The following is a 17494-nucleotide window of genomic DNA, read 5'->3' on the forward strand; positions in this document are numbered from 1 at the left end:
CCAGTCCTAGGCAATAGCAGTGGGAGTAGTTCGGTTCTCGTCACTAGATAGCGCCTACCACTTGTGTAGTGTCCCTGGTAAGAAACGTAGTTCAGTGTATTATATTCCAGACTTGGAAGCAATTCTGACAAGAGCACTCCTCTGTTCTTTGACAGAGTGACAAATACTATTTTTGGTGGTAATATAGTAAATCCTATATTACTTCATGACATGCAACCTAACTGTTAATATAGATTCAACGTAGATTTTGATATATTCGATTTTTTAATTTTGTACCGTTTAATAATACATAAAATTATATACAATTATTTTTTCCCGGGAATCGGTAATTTTTTATTAATTTACAATCGAAGCCTTCCGGAAATATCCGATTAAATCCAATTGAAAGTCAATCGGAAATTTCTGATTAATTTTCAATCGGAATCATTCGAAAGTTTCCGAATAAATCCGATTGAAACTGATTAAAAGTCAATCGGAAATTTCTGATTAACTTTCAATCAGAATCATTCAGAAGTTTCCGATTGAAACTGATTGAATGTCAATCAGAAATTTCCGATTAAATCTGAGGACGTTTTCAATCAGTTTCAATCGGAGTTTTTAATCAAGGATAGTTACGTTTATTTTTATTATGTCACAATGGCCAGGATAGTAGACATCTTTATTGCGTTTTGACAAATAATTCTTCACCAGTCGGTATACGACCATTTCGGGTTCGGATTTTAGGCATGATAAAACTTGAATAGCGCGCATGAGTTGAATAAAAAAATTTTTAATACTTTTTAATGCTTTTGAATACTTTTAAATCGCCCTTCTTATGGGCATTTAACATTGCAAATCGTTTCGAATCGTGTCTTTTAATCGAGGTTGATAACTTTTCAGCGTTTATTATAAATTATATAGAAAAATAATAAACTTTATTAATTAATAATAAGTAAACATTCTGAGATTTCTAATAATTTAATAATAAACAGCTCCGTTTATTTTGATGGTTAATTTGGTTATGTCTTACGACCACAATAATAAAAATATTACTGAACGCAAAAACGATGCGCAGTAACAGTGAACGGTGTTGCCACGATCACTTCTTGAATATTATGGATGCATGTGTATATAAACGTATTGATACTACTTAAATGTATGTGAGAGCAATATGACTGTACTTTTACAAAAGTTTCCAATGAGCGGCGTTTAACTAACCACTTCAGTTATCCTGTTTTTTTTTTTTTTTAATCGGTATGCTATACTTGTGAACGTGACTACCTCGAAACACCTAACTTAATTATAGACAAGCCCAAAGAATTTGAACATGAACGTTTAAGGGATCCTTCATAATCAAGTAGAGACTTTAATTCAATAATAGTTGTTTTTCTTGCAGCAAACTATTTTTTGTTGATTCAAACGAAGTTGATTTTACTAAAGAAGAATTTTGTCAAACTACATTATGTACTTTATGTACAAACTACTGTATGTACTTTAATTTTGAAAAATTTTTGCATGTACTTTAAATGCGAAAATCAATACTTGTTAATCTTTTGATGGAATTCCAAACTGAGGTTTTGGAAAAATTTTTTAAGCTTGAGACTTAACTTCTAACATTACAACTTTACAAATAAAAAAAAAATGTTTTTTTCCATCCACTCTAATTAGAAATAAATAAAGGTCGAATAAAATGGTAGGTGATTTCTGAACATATTAATGTACTTTTCAAGACTTTATTTTATTGCAGATAATTAAAATTATATATTAAGTGTGAATGACTTGCAAAATTAAACAAATATACCGAAACTAATTTATTATTAATCTAGTGATCATAGTATCAAGAAACATCAAATAATTTAATCTATCTATAAAAGAAAGATGAATTTTTTAGCAATTACATTTTAAAAATAAATTATCGCGCTGTTCCTTAGTTTAAATTCTAACTAGTCAATTGTCAATGATCGGCCGCAAATCTTTTCGGTTGATTTTCTTTGGCACGTTTGAGTCGTTGTATGAGTAGGTTATAAAGCTGATCGACTTCTGAAGGTGCCGCTTGAACTATGAAAATTCTTATGTCACCATGAATGTCCATAGCAGTTAATCTAAGGGATTTGGGTCCGGCCCGTTCGGCGGTCATTTCTGGCCAAATTTTTGTGTTCAGAATAAGCCTCTGAGTGCCAGTCGCACGTCCGACAAGTCGTGATTCTTCATCTCGGTCATTGAGTCGAAGAATACCTCGCCCTCGCTCTTTCCAACCACTTGACACCTATACCAAAAATATATCAATTAGCAGCTTAGAAAAAACATTAAGAAGATTAATATTTTTGAGTTTCATGGATAAATACCTTATCGAAGGTAAAAAGTTTGCAATTAATTTGGAGAATATTGACTTCTTCTTCTTCACCAGTTAACAGGATAACCTGATTGTACTTTCTTTTACTAGCTCGATTCGCTTCTTCCACTTCATGTGCAGCTTGTGATAACGTTAACCCAGACTTAGTAGTACTCGAACAAACAGCAGCAGCATTAGAAAAAAGTAATTCAGATGATTTATCGACCACTAATTCTTCTTTCGTTAATTTTTCAGTCTCATCTTCAGAACAATCGTTGTCTTTTCCCACTGCTACGCGATCCTTGATGTTCTGACCGAATATAAAACTTGATGTTAAACAGTTTACTGTACCAATAGTATCCGTAAGAGGATTATTTTCTTTAGGATTAGCAGCTAGAGGCAGAAATTTGGGTGTTGCTAATTTAACATCCTCTTTATGTCTTTTTTCAGTTTTATTAGGTTCAGTATCTATTTTCGTATCTATACTCCGGCCATTTTTATCTTTGGAATCATCACTATAACGTATGGTCTTATCAGAAACTTTAATAAAAGAACTTTGAGTTTTCAGAGAATCTGTTAGTGATTTTGATGACGGACCAGGTAGATTAGAGACTGTACTAAATTGAGATGGTCTAAGTATTGATGGTTTTAAACCACTGAATTCTGGTGATAGTTTATTGAATTCACTAATACCAGAGGAGTTACCAAATTTTGATTGAGATAAAATGGGACCTACAAAAAAAAAATACAATCACTATATATGGATCGTTCTATACCAATTCAACGAGGTTGCGTAGGTGATCCTCTTTAGATTTTTTAATGTTTTAATATGTTTTCATATATATACTAAGAAGTCTCCTTGTAGATTTTGAGCTCTCTGACTCAACCTGCATCTAAAATATCGATTATTGAAAAAATAGTCCTAAAATATTCATAACTTTAACACGAATCAAGATATTCTAACTTTGTAAATGGTCGAACAGAAAAATTAAAAGAAGGCTAATTGTAGCTTCAAGTTTCTAGTTTTCAGATCTGGACTTCAAAATTTTTCATTATGCACGATTCCGGAGTAATTCTAATAAAACCACCACAAAAAAAAAATTTCCAAATTTTTGCTCGTCTTGAAAAAGATCATATTTCTCCAAATTACAGCGTCTTGAAAATCGCTTAAAAATTTACAATTTTTTTTATGTCCCTTAATTTCTGCGAGTAGTGTATTGTGAATTCCAAATTTAGAGAACGTCTTTAGAGAAATCTACCTTCCTTTCTGACTGCCAAATGGCATTTTTTTAATTTTCTGCTCAGAAAATCGACGATGTTCGAAAAATTCGGAGTTAGTGTTTTCATCCCAATTATCAAAAATATCGGAAATATTCTTAATTTCTCGCTAAGAAAATCAACGATTTTCAAAATTCGGGAAGTTATTGGTTTCACCCCGATTTTCAAAAATCGGGGTTTCATCATATGTCGACGTTTGAAGATGCTAAGATGCTATTCTAAGATTTTCAGAGCGATGTCGCGCGCGCGCGCGCGCGCGCGCGTGTGTGTGTGTGTGTGTGTGTGTGTGTGTGTGTGTGTGTGTGTGTGTGTGTACATTTACAAAGTTAGAATATCTTGATTCGTGTTAAAGTTATGAATATTTTAGGACTATTTTTTCCAGAAAATTTTAGATCATTTAGTCAAATAGGCTTGGAGATATTTAAGAAATACGAAAAAAAAAAATTTTTTTTTTTTTTGTTATTTTGAAAACTGTCGAATCGGTCAGTTCCAAAATCTAATCAGTTCTAGAATTCGATAAGAACTTTCGATTGCTATCAAGAATGTCTCAATCGGATAATCCGTTCGAGAGATATCGTCGACGAAAGAATGATAAAAAATCTTCATTTTTTTGTTTTTCGTGAATATTTCAGAAACTATTGAATTGATAAATTCCAAAATCTACTCAGCTCAACAACTCGATAAAATCATTCGATTGCGGCCAAGAACGTCCCAATCAGATGATCCGTTCGAGAGATATGGTCAACGGAATAATAAATGTAAAATCTATATCTGCTTTTTTCATTGAATAACATCATAATTACTGAACAACATTACTTAAAACTAATATGTTCTTCTTTATGTAAGTCATTGAAAGTGACTGCTTAAAAATCGTCATGTTCGTTTGTATCACGATATACTTACACGATAAAGATACAACGTATCACGTAAATACTCATTTTTGAGCTAATTATTGTACATAATTGTGAATAAATATATTAAAAAACGCTTATTCATTAATTATTTTGGATTCTAAATTTTAACTTAAAACATAACCCTTTTGAGCTTGAAAATCTCATAAGAAATGCGAAACAAAGGTATTTTCGAGCCCGAAAATGTATGTATAGTAATGTTTTCGAGCTCTAAGAGCTTGAAAACAGCGAGGAGTTTTGGGGCTGGCTCGCATCGCCAACCGATGTCTAGATTTTTTTTTAAGTTTTTCTTTTAATTCTTCAGAATCGATCTGAACGATCAACTTTAAAATTCAATCAGCTCTAAAACTCAACAAGACGCTCCGACTGCCACCTCAAGCATTTTAATTGGCCAATTCATTCAAGAGATATCGTCGGAGAAAGAAATATTAAAAATCGATTTTTTAAAAATATCTTTAAAACGACTGGATCAAACATTTCCAAAATTGAATGATCCCTAGAACTCAATAAAGCGCACTGATTGCCACCTCAAACATCGAAATTGATTTATTAGTTCAAAAGATATCGACGACAAAAAGTGTAAAAAATAACATTTAATGCCTTTTGTTTTTTATAAATCATAATATAATGTGCTAAAGTGTATTTAAAATCATATCAATTCTTCGTTTTTATGGTATCAGTTTAAATAATACTATCAACGGAAAAATTGAAAAAACACCGTTCTCAACATTTTTTTTTTGGATCACGAAGAGAAAAGAATGGTTATAATTACCATTCTACATGGTAACCAGTCCTATTTTTTAAAGCATAGGAATCGATACTATGTAGCATGGAAATGATAACCATTCTTCTAGTAATATTCACCATACACATAGTAATCATACTACTGATAAATATTACTTTGTAGTATAGTAATCAAAGCCATGCTAGAATGGTACTAAATCCCATGCTGTATAGCGTGAAAGCAGTTTAAATATTAGGCGCTGCTATATAGTATATATGGGTCCGATATAACCTGTACATTAGAGTGTCCGTTATTTAAGAAATTAGATTTTCCTTACTTGGCCATGATATAAATCATTTATTTGTGATCCAAAAATGATAAAAAAAAAAATAAAAAAGTTTATTCTAATGCCGTTGAACCCTGTCTAAGTAATGATACATTCTCATTTTAGTACAATGAAGAAAATTTTATTACTTGCTTAAAAATAAGTGCACAGCAATGACTAATACATATTTTTGTAAGAAATTTCCCGCTCTTCGAAAAAGGTATCTTATGTTTTTTTCGTGAGTCCGTTTAAGGGATATTGAAGGTCAAAGTTTGATTTGTTTATAAAAATTTGCGTTTTTGTTTGAAATTTTATAACTCTTTAACACTTAGACGTAAAATTAAGCGCTATTAACTTTCTTGAAAGAAATTTATCACTCTTCAAAAAAGGTCTCTTACACTGTAACAGGGTAATTTTAATTAATATAAAATAATAAATAAATTTGAATTTGAATTCCGTTCCCGCCAATGACCGGCCGATGACCTCGTAAGTTACGAGTAGTGTCGCGACTAGTCACCGGGTGTCGCATGGATCACTAAGGCCCGTCCGTTCGTCATTTCCTTAGTCTAAGAAAGTGGGAATAGGTTTCCGGAATAGTGAACGGGAGTGAAATGATATAATGGACTGCGGAACGAAAAATAGTCAGAGAGAGAGTTGTCGAGACGACGAGAACACCAGGCGGAAAACCATCGTCCAGGTAAATATATATGTCCGTTCACGCTTCACATGGAACGAGGCGATTTATTAATTTATATTTTACTGTTCAATAAATTATTAGGCCTTTAGGCCGATAATTACAATAAGCAATAATTTAATAAAATACTAATACGTACTGTTCATTGACAGGTTATAAATTGGAAAAATTTAATTTGGTAGACGAGAGAGAAGGCGGAAGAATAATTCGAGAGGCAACCCAGCCATCACGAGAAGAAATAAGACAGCAGCAACAAAACCTTCCTCAGCGTGTCGGAATTTCTCAAGGTAAAATTTATAATTGATTAAGGCCTCTAATTTAATTATTAGAGGGCCGAATTAATTATAAATACATTACATAACATCTTTCTGCTGGTTACATAAATTAGATTGGTAACTCAAGGCCCGTCGGCTAGTGTAACCACGTGTCTCGAAATTTCTGTAAAATCTTTGTCGTGTGCTCGTCGTTATGTCGTAACTCTAAATTTATTTTATTCGAGACCTCTCGGCTGGAATAAAATAAATTTTTCCGTATAAATTATTCGATAAATAAATTAAATTAAATTCAATAACTTAATAAAAGTATTCAGGCCTGTCGGCCGCTCTAGACAATAATTGTCCGCGTGTAAGATCGTAAATTAAGGCCTTGCGACGCCAATTCACCGGCCGAATGTTCTAGTCAATTTAAGACGTAATTCTAGTCGTAAAATTAGTCATAAAATATTTATAAAATAATGTTAAAATAATTCTAATTAAAATTATAAAATCAAAAGTAAGACGCTATAAAATTGCGATAAAATTGTCTCGAGTAAAGCTTAAGAATGGATTATTTTGTCAGTAAATAAAGTTGAGTGTTGAAATACGTAGTGAGAAAATTATCAGAAAATCTCGAGCAAATTAATTATACAGATTTTGAAAGCAAAATTAAGGAAAATTGTCAGTGAAAATTAATTAATTAATAATTAAATCCAAACCAAAATTAATTAATTAATAAATATAAATGAATTAAATAAATCGTTGAAAAGAACTAAGAATTAAATAATTGTACAAATTTTATAATAGAAATTTTATTAGTGAAATTTTTGTATTGAAAAGTCAAGTTTAATAATTGAGTAAAAGAAAGTGATGTCACAAAGTTAAATAAAGTAAAGTAGAGTCAGTAAATTTTAAGTAAAGAAAAACTGTGTCTGTGATTTAGGTCCGGTGGACATGTTAAGTTTATTTTAAATAATTATACATCCAAGGGATGGTTTTAAACTAGTGTTAAGGCTTACCGTCCAGGGGACGAGGTATATTTTAACGTGGGTGTGTGGGTGTGGAAATCCGTCCAGGGGACGAGGAAAATTTAGTTTGTCATAAGAAACCGTTCAGGGGACGAGAAAAATTAGTTTGCCATAAGTAACCGTCCAGGGGACGAGGAAATTTAGTTTGTCATAAGGAAATTAGTTTGTCATAAGGAAATTAGTTTGTCATAAGAAAATTAGTTTGTCATAAGTATATTAGTTTGCCATAAGAAATAAATATTGTCACAGGTTAAGGAAATAAAGCAAGGTGCTTAAATTTATTAAAATTAGGATTAACATTATTTCAGCCTACTCTACGATTCCTCTTCTCGCTCACAAAATATTACGAACGACCCTGAGTAACAAATTAATTTAAATTAATTTAAATAAAATCTTCCAACATCCGGTTCTGGTAGAGCGGTAAATTTCCAACACAAATCTCTTGAAAGCCTGTGTAAATCTCCGTTTGTTGAAGAGTTATAGAATTTTTATCGAAAAACCCGATTTTTTAAATCTATCAACTTTGAGCTTCGATATCACATAAATGGTTGGATTTACGAAAAAAGTGTAAGAAACCTTTTTTGAAGAGCGATAAATTTCTTTCAAGAAAGTTAATAGCGCTTAATTTTACGTCTAAGTGTTAAAGAGTTATAAAATTTCAAACAAAAACGCAAATTTTTATAAACAAATCAAACTTTGACCTTCAATATCCCTTAAACAGTTGGACTCACGAAAAAAACATAAGATACCTTTTTCGAAGAACAGGAAATTTCCTACGAAAATATGTATTAGTCATTGCTGTGCACTTATTTTTAAGCAAGTAATAAAATTTTCTTCATTGTACTAAAATGAGAATGTATCATTACTTAGGCAGGGTTAAACGGCATTAGAATAAACTTTTTTATTTTTTTTTTATCATTTCTGGATCACAAATAAATAATTTATACCATGGCCAAGTAAAATAATCTAATTTGGTAAATAACGAACACCCTACTGTACATTTATTAATCTTAATTACTATTTATATCAATGAATATTATTTTAATGACTATTATCAATGATACGAAACTCAAGTATTATTTAATAAGTATCATGGTCTATTGTATTCTGATTTAAAATGTTATTCTACCACACGTATGGTCACTGCTGCAGACGGAAAAAGTGTACATTCCAAAGCACTGGATTGAATAATTTTAATTTAGATAATTGTTAACTTTCTCTACATTAATAATCCATAATTAATAATTTTACAATAAAATACTAATTAAATGTATTTTTAATAATTAATTAAATTATTGTAATATTTTCCTAATAAAACTAACTCATGTTAAAATATGATAATGTTAATATTAATTGTTTTATTTAAAAATTTTTTAAATCGTTAAAAATTTATTTATTATCAATTAAATAACCTAATTTCTAATCATAAAACGTTATTTTAATATTGACCTTACTACCTTGAATTAGAATCAGCTTCATCGTAATTGTAATAGTTCCAATGTAGCATAGGAATGATTCCAATGCAGCATAATAATGATTCCCATGCTAGCATAGGAATGATCACCATAATAGCATGGCTAGCGTTACCATTCAAAATCGGACAAATTATTATGTAAATTGAATAATACGGCTAAAAAATTTGCGTTTCCATGCTACATGGTAATAATTACTATGTTACATTGGAGAATATACCATTTACATCTTTCCGTGATATTTGATATATTAACGCTCTGATCTGAGTCATAATACATTCCCATCACTCATATTGTTTTCTACGTGAATAAATTGATTTTATTGAACATAATCGTGAATAAAAATTCCGAGAACGTTTATTTATTAATAATAATTAATTATTTTCGATGTTTTGAATTTTCCAAGTTTAATATAAAACATTTCTGTTTTCAAGCTTGAAAAAACTAATGGAATCCAAAGTATTGTCAAGTTAAAAATATTTAAAATAACGTTTTCGAGCTCTTTGAAGTCGAAAACAGAGGGACGTTTGGGGGCTGGCCCACAGGGTCAACCGATTTCCAGATTTTTTTATCAATTATCAATGAAGTGACTTATCTGATCAATTACTAAATCTAGGCAGCTTTAGAACTCAATGAAACGCGTTGATTGCCACATTGAACGTCAAAATCGGTTAATTAGTTCATAAGATCTCGGTGTCAAATAATTTAAGAAATAACAATTTACTTCATTTTTCTCAGATAGCAAGAACTGCATATTGCAATTTCTCATATGTTTCAAAAGTCATACTGGCTTTTTGGCTTTATAGAGTTTGATGATCGCTACATAAATAATTGCAATTGGTTCGTTTATATAATATCATCATCAAAAATTTTGAAAAATCACAGATTCTGACACTTTATTCCGTATGTTTTATATTTTAACTCGTTGGTTTAATTTTAAGTTCATGTAACTTTCCATCTTGATCATTCCTATTAATTTCTTATATTTTTTGTTCTTCATTGCTGATATCCTTCGAACTAATTAACTGATTTTGATCTTGAGGCGGCATTCGACGCAGTTATTCAGCTTTTAACGCTGAAACATTATTAAAATCAATCAATTTTGTGATTTTTGAGTTTATTATAAAAAAATAGTTTTTTTAAATTCTTTCGACGACGACATCTCTTGAACAACTAATCCGATTTCGATAGTTGAAGCGGTATTCGACGGGGCTTATAGAGCTTCAAAGCTGATTAGATTTTGAAATTAATCCATCAAGTATACTTAATTATAAAAAAAAAACATTTTTCAAAAAATTTTATTTTTGTAATAATTCAAAACGTACGGTACTGATTAAGCTCAATTTCTCACGGGACCTAGGAATAAATAAGCCGCTTCGAATGCTATCTCAAAGTTTTAAATCGGTTCATCCGTTCAAAAGTTATAAAGTATTTGCATGCGTACGTACGTACGTGTATACTCACATACACATACTCGGAAATCCTCCTGAAAAGAGTCAGGATAGCTTCCTAGGAACTTAAAACGTCGAAATCTGTTTAAAACTCGGTTTTTAAAAATCGGACCGAAACCAATAACTTCCCTTTATTTCGAAAATTTTCAATTTTCTTCGCAGGAAGTTAAAAAATTATACTAAAAAATAAATTAATTACACCATATCCCGATCCTGAATCAAAACCGTGTACCCGATATTACTTGGTATTTTCAAACTCAGTACTTAAACACCTGAGCTACCAGACAAGGCAGATTAACCAGATGCTCAGGAACAGGAGGATCAGATCATACCCTTAAAAGTATGATACTACATAATGGTAATTTCGAATCCTTTGGGCTCAAATGAAGTCTTTTCTCATGTTAAACTGAGAAAATTCAAGAAATCAAAATTTGTTAACAAATCAAAAACTCTCAAAGTTTCGTTACAGATTATTCTCGATAAAATAGATGTATTTAGACAGTAATTAAAAATAGATCGTTCACTTGAAGATGCCATCTGTTTTGAGTTACGTCTAGCCATTAGATTAACAAATATTAGTATAAGAACGTAAAAAACGAGCATTTTCTCAATTCGTCGTTGACAATATTTTTAAATGAATAAAATGATTTCTTTCATTCTCACAGTAATTGAGAGAGACTACAGATAAATATGTGTTATGATTTTTTAAATATTTGGAAGCACATATTTTGAGTTATTCGTGAAGAAGTTGTTATTATGAAAATTATTATTCAATACTGCCTTTAACAAATGAAGTGGTGTGTGTGTGTGTGTGTGTGTGTGTGTGTGTGTGTGTGTGTGTGTGTGTGCGTGTGCGTGTGTGTGCGTGTGTGTGCGTGTGCGTGCGTGCGTGTGTGTGCGTGTGCGTGCGTGCGTGTGTGTGTGTGTGTGTGTGTGTGCGTGTATGTGTGTGTGTGTGTGCGTGTGTGTGCGTGCGTGTGCGTGTGTGTGTGTGTGTGTGTGTGTGTGTGTGTGTGTATATATGTTTATCGGTAACATCTCAAAAAAAGTCAGAATACAATGTGAGGACCTAAAGACGTTAAAAAAATTGTTATTTATTTAATTAATTTTTATTATCAGTAAAAATTCGAAATGTGCAGTTTTGTATTTTTCAAGTTTTTAAAAATGTCAATCAATGGTAACTGTCAAAAATTAGACTACCTTCACCTCGAAATCATTACCTATTTAGCACATCTAAAAATTTATAAGCAGTGATTTAAATTTTACACTTATCTGATAAGCATTTATTACTTTGACTGTACTATATTTGGGTTACAATTTTTAGGCAGATTTTGAGAATCTAACTATTTATCTTCATGATATAATTTTGCCAAAATATAATGCGATTCACTGAATCGATTCTAAAAATACATTTTTTTCACAAGTTTAGGTATGTATATATTATTAATAACGACCTTTTATTTCCTTGGATCTTAGCAACAGCTGTTCGAGCAAGATTCTGGGGTAAGTATCTTGAACAAGATCCTTAGCTGCTAGTTTTTTTTTCTACGTATGTGTCTTTTGCCAGATCGTGTATCAAGAAACCTATGTCAAGAGTTGTATATCTTGCTCATGGTATCGTACGCAAGAATATTAAAGATATCTTAGCAGACAATTTTAGAGCTCGACAGATCAATCAATCGTATTTTGAATGGTATCATGGAATCTGCATCATCAAAAAAAACAATTGAAAAAAAAAACTAAATCTAGCACAGCGCTGGAAAACAGGAGCCTGACTTTGCTTGAGTTTTCAAATTGTCATTGAAATAAATTTTTCATAATCACATCAATGAGGTACACGAGATGAGGTGTACGAGAAAATAGCTTATGAGTGAAGTATACCAATGTGTTGATTCAATGTAAACTACAAATAGTTGAATAATTAAAATTCAAGTTTTTACAAGATAGGTAGCACTCAGTATTCGATAATATCATTATAAAAAAATTTCATTTTCAGTTAATGTTAACATTATTACAATTGTAAAATTCAATCATAATGTTGTCATTTAAAATGGGCTTTACATTCTATTATAATCGGAAGACGTTTGACACAATAAATATTTACCATAGGAAGAATTTTCATCGGATTCAGAAGGGTCATCGAATTTCATTATAGTTTTTTGTAGAGGTCGGCATTTATCATCAGCATTCTCTAAAATAACAAATAAAAGTTATGATTTGTTTCATAATAATTAATTGTACAGAAGTATTTTATAACAACCATCTACTAATCGATGAAATATTAAAAAAAAGATTTGCATTTGAAGACATGGAGATTCATAATCTAATATCCTTAATAATTTGAATGAAGAAATAGAGTTTTTTATAACGCTTACTGTAAATGAGATAAAAGTGTAATTTCATAACACAATACATACCCTCACAATCCGCCATAGCTTTAATACCTAGGTCGATGGCACCTATGTAAGAAGGATCACTTAGAGCTTTTGTAAAGAATCGATATTATTGTTTTTTTCGATAGTGACTCTACCTATGAGTGTAACAGACATTTATACAAAAAAAATTAATTCAGCTCACCCTAATAACCACTTTGAGTGTGCTTGCTCGAACGAAATCGTGAGTAAACCCTGATAACCACACTTCGCTCAGCAAGTTTTGTAGTGAAATATTTTTGGCTAACTTAACGGCAAGTTTCTGGCAAGCCTTGGCGGAATAATACTTACGTGCAAGTTGATGCTAATCAACGGCTGTCATCTGAATGTAATTTGCCAGAAAAACTTGCCGTCAATTTTAAGTGAAACTTTCAATCAACTGACGTTATGGTCTGATAGTAACATTTGTAGTTGAATTAAATTCTAGTTACAGACAATTTACTGTCAACTTAACCGTAACTGTTTGCTCTCCAACACTTTCCTTTAAGTTGGCTTCAGACTACGGCAGTAGCTTGAAGTTACCCTAATAACCACTTTTACTTGAAATTGACGGTAATTTGATGTTGAAATTACCTGAAATTTATGAGCCTGAAGTTAGCAGACACAAGAAAAATAAAATATTTGACAGTAGATATCTTTCAAGCAATTTGAATTATAAACAATGAAATGAGTGGGATAGAATTCTATTGAAATAAACTAGATATGCTAGCAATGTTTTTTTTTTGAGCTCACTGTTTTGAATTTATTCAAAAACAAAATTTTTAGCAAATTAACCCGACATTTCAAATGATCGGAATAACTTCATATTGTATTACTTTCTTGATGGCACTATTATCTAATGGCGCCTTGTGAGCCTCCCCGTATTTTCCCGGCTCCACAAACCAAACATTTAATCGAAACATTTAAAAATTCATACATTGTTTTTTATGGGTAATTTATTTTTTTTTTAATAATTTAATTATAAATTTTAATTTTCCCGGGTGTGCGTGGCACTTTGGTGCGCTAGGGCAGGGGGTTCGAACACATCACAAGTCCTCTACCCTACGACTAAGTCACCGTCAGCTTTTAGCGCCACTATTTAAAAACTAGTCTACTTTCACGCCGATACTTACCCGCTCTGATGACTGTACATACATTTTTTATTTTATTGTGTTAATTATTTTTTTTCATTGAGATGGACACTCGTTATCATTAATGCCTGGTCCCCCAGACTATAAATTCTTTACCAAGCAGAGGGCCAGGCATTAATGACAATGAGTGTATGTTTGAGAATTATTTTATGATGGAAAAATTTTGCATTGAAATGTGCAGCTATAGAAAAGTTTTTTGATATAAATAATCAAACATACATTTTTATTATCCTACAGTAAATTTACATATACATATTTTACATAGAGATGTCGCATTTGGAAATATTTTATAAATGGAATATTTTTGTAACTATTTCTACAAGTGTTATGTCCTGAGAGGTTACTAGGATCGGAGCTGACGCCACCTCCTGGACAGTGGGCAGTTCGTTGTCACGCGGGACCAATTTTGAATTTGAAAACAGTGGATAAATTTATTGTTGACTACGATGATGATGATTATAATTATTATTTTAAAAAATAGTGAAGTTATGAATAAGGATAGATATAATTGATAAAATAACTTTTATCTGAAGATTGAGTTTTATTATAAAGTATCGATAAAATTAGATCAGTAATAACAGTTGTATTCGTCAAAAGTTCTCGGACAGAAGTGAAGTTACATCAGACGGCAGTGAGATGTCTGACCTCCACTCTCCAACTTCTCCTCACTACTCTCATGTTCATATTCATGCTCATACGATATACATACATATATAAATATATAAATATATATATATATAAGTTCTTTATCAAATAGACTTATACATTTATACTTTCTACTAATCCAAATTTGAGATATAAGCATATATACATTTAGGTTCTTTACTTTAACCATTCTACGTCTTCTTATTACTTATATTATTTATATTTTATTTTCGTGTACTTGGATACAATCTTCCAGTTAGATATTCTAGACTATCAGAGGTGTGTTCTTCTATAATTATTCTATATTTAATTATTTGTTACAATTGACATTATCATTTATCGTGAAACATCATAATAATTATTCTGATGCTGTTTTTCAATATTTCGATTAATTCATTTATTATACGAATCACTCTTTGTTTAATATAGAACTATATATATCAACAATAATAGTTAAGTTCTTGTGATATGGATTTCATTTATAAATAACATTTATTTATTATATATTTCCTTTTCTTATTTATTAATAGAGTATGCATTTGTTTATAACCATATTTACTGTTAACTATAGAACAAGGGCCTATTCATGATTTTTATGCGTGTGTTTTGTTTAGGTTTTAAGTGGTTTTAAGTATCGGGTGACAGGAAACGTTCCAAGACCACTCAAACTGTATTTATATTTCTCTAAATATAAAATAAAGATTTGCATATCTATTCGTTCAATTTTTATAATCTAAATACATAATTTAATAAGTATGTGCCACTATGATTTATTATCTAAATTATTGACCAAATGTTGATAAAACGCAATAAGTATTAATATATAAATTTCAAATAGAGTTTAAATGCGCGCCTATTTATGTATCTCAAGTGCACTAATCAATTAACAGGTGGAGGCACCTGAGGACGTAACAAATAAGTTGACGGTCACTTTCTGAGAAAGTTGGTCGCGAAAATTGGCAATCATAAGTTAACGGAAAGTTGCCTTCAATTTTCTCAGAAACCTGCATTCCAGTTGGGGCTCTATACTGAGGCCAACTTTCTCAGAAAGTTGGTGGCAACCTGTAACCAAAAGTTACAAAAGCTAAAGTTGTCGTCAAATTGGTTGCAACTAATGAATACTAACTTTTTAACGAGAAACTCTAGGTAGGGAGTTTGCTTTAGTAAAAGTTTAGTTTACAAATGTTTTCTTACTGTTGAATTTAACGTAAATTTACTGCCCAAATTAGAATGCTAATTCACTTAAATCGTTGCCTAGAAAAAAATTGTCAATTTTCAGGCAAATTTTGTGTCAATTTTTTGTTAACTCGAGTTGAAAAATTGTTATTTTGTTACCGTCAAATTGTAGACAATTCTATGTTTAAATTTGCTTACCTTCTGAAATGGTAGAATAAACATTACCGACTTTTTTTTTTCGTAAAAAGTTACCCTGAAAGCCAGACATTGCTCTACAAGTGTTACAGTAAAACATTTATGGCTGACTTTCCGAGAAAGTTTCTGGCAAACCTTGGTTGGATAATACTTTTCTTTAAGTTGGCTTCAGAATACGGTAGTTGCCTTAATATAACTTGCCGAAAAAACCTTACGTCAATTCGAAGTAAAACTTTCAATCAACTCAACGTCATTGTCTGACAGTATTGTGGTCAAATTTGAATTTAAATTACAGACAATTTACGGTCAACTTAAAGGTAACTGCTTGCTCTCCAACACTTTCCTTTAAGTTCCTGTAAGGCTGAGTCGCACCTAACGAATTCTTGAATTTAAGAATTCTAATTATTTATTAAATAATCATCGTAACAGCAATTTTCTTAGCTTCCGATTAAAAGCAGAAGACGAACTTCCTCGGGAGATTTTCATCATCCGAATCTCATAAATAATTAAAATTCTCAAATTCAAGATTTCATTAGATACTGCCGAGCCTTAAGTTACCTTTAGATTGCGGCAGTAGCTTGTAGTTAACTTACAGCTAGGGTTAGTAATGTGAGGCTGACCGTCAGGTTATTTTTTGACCGTCACGTCATGGTCACAAGACCGTCGGCGGACCGTTCATAAAATGACGGACCGTCACCATTGTGGCGACATCTTACAAACTTCTTTCTAACTCTTAGACAAATTCAAATTTTGAGACCGTTATTTTCTTCAAAATACCACGAGATAAGAATACGAAGGGAAACTAAATTTTTCTATCATTTGTAAGAAGGATTGCGTCTAATCATCTAGCTGGTTGTGACTGACCAAATTCATGACCACGTCCAAATTTGTGACCGAAAATTTGATGACGGTCACAAATCATCTAGCTAGATGTGACTGCCCAAATTTGTGACAAAAAAATTTTTGACGGTCCGAAATGACGGACTCAGACCGGAAATTTTGTGACGGTCATTTCGCAATAGAACAGGTTCGTCATTGGGTGCCGAAACTTTATAAAGTTATTAATTTGGTATAATATACTGCTACCACTAAATCGCACGAGCATAAACCTCCACTTGCTGGCTCCTTGAAGTTGGCCCCTTTCAAATTTTTTTTTACACTTTTTTAGAATTTGATTATCATAAATCGTTTGTCCGTCGTTTGTCTTTGAATGTTCGTCATTAATAATTGTTTGTCCTAATTTTGTTTATTTATAAAAAATTAAATAAAAATTGATTGTTTAGTTAGCCCCCCCTATGCAAATTATAATTTTATTCTATCATATTTGGTTTATAATTATCTATAAACGTTTGTTCGATCATTAATTGCGTTTGTCCTATTATGAAAAACAATTTTTAACTATTATTTAGTCATTTTCATTTCTAAATTTTTCAATTAACAAAGGTATATACTGCGCATGCGCACGTTA

General features: G+C 31.3%; 1 protein-coding gene across 3 annotated transcripts; it reads right to left on the reverse strand.

Moving 5' to 3' along the window:
• Positions 1-1698: 1698 nt before the first annotated feature.
• On the reverse strand, positions 1699-13258 carry LOC103575991 (ran-binding protein 3). Of its 3 annotated transcripts, none has more exons than XM_008556008.3 (5): positions 13026-13258; positions 12866-12907; positions 12553-12639; positions 2325-3043; positions 1699-2245 (listed from the first exon to the last, which is right to left on the reverse strand). In XM_008556008.3, the coding sequence occupies exons 2-5, from the start codon at positions 12879-12881 to the stop codon at positions 1934-1936; spliced, it is 1134 nt and encodes a 377-aa protein (XP_008554230.1). In that variant the 5' UTR covers positions 12882-12907; positions 13026-13258; the 3' UTR covers positions 1699-1933. The 3 variants fall into 3 exon arrangements, with proteins under 3 accessions (XP_008554230.1, XP_008554229.1, XP_008554226.1); XM_008556007.3 differs by having other exon boundaries at positions 12866-12931; positions 13026-13257; XM_008556004.2 differs by lacking the exons at positions 12866-12907; positions 13026-13258 and adding an exon at positions 12709-12859.
• Between the last annotated feature and the right edge of the window lie 4236 nt (positions 13259-17494).

Source organism: Microplitis demolitor, chromosome 1 (genome assembly GCF_026212275.2).
Source record: "Microplitis demolitor isolate Queensland-Clemson2020A chromosome 1, iyMicDemo2.1a, whole genome shotgun sequence".
Taxonomy (NCBI): domain Eukaryota; kingdom Metazoa; phylum Arthropoda; class Insecta; order Hymenoptera; family Braconidae; genus Microplitis; species Microplitis demolitor.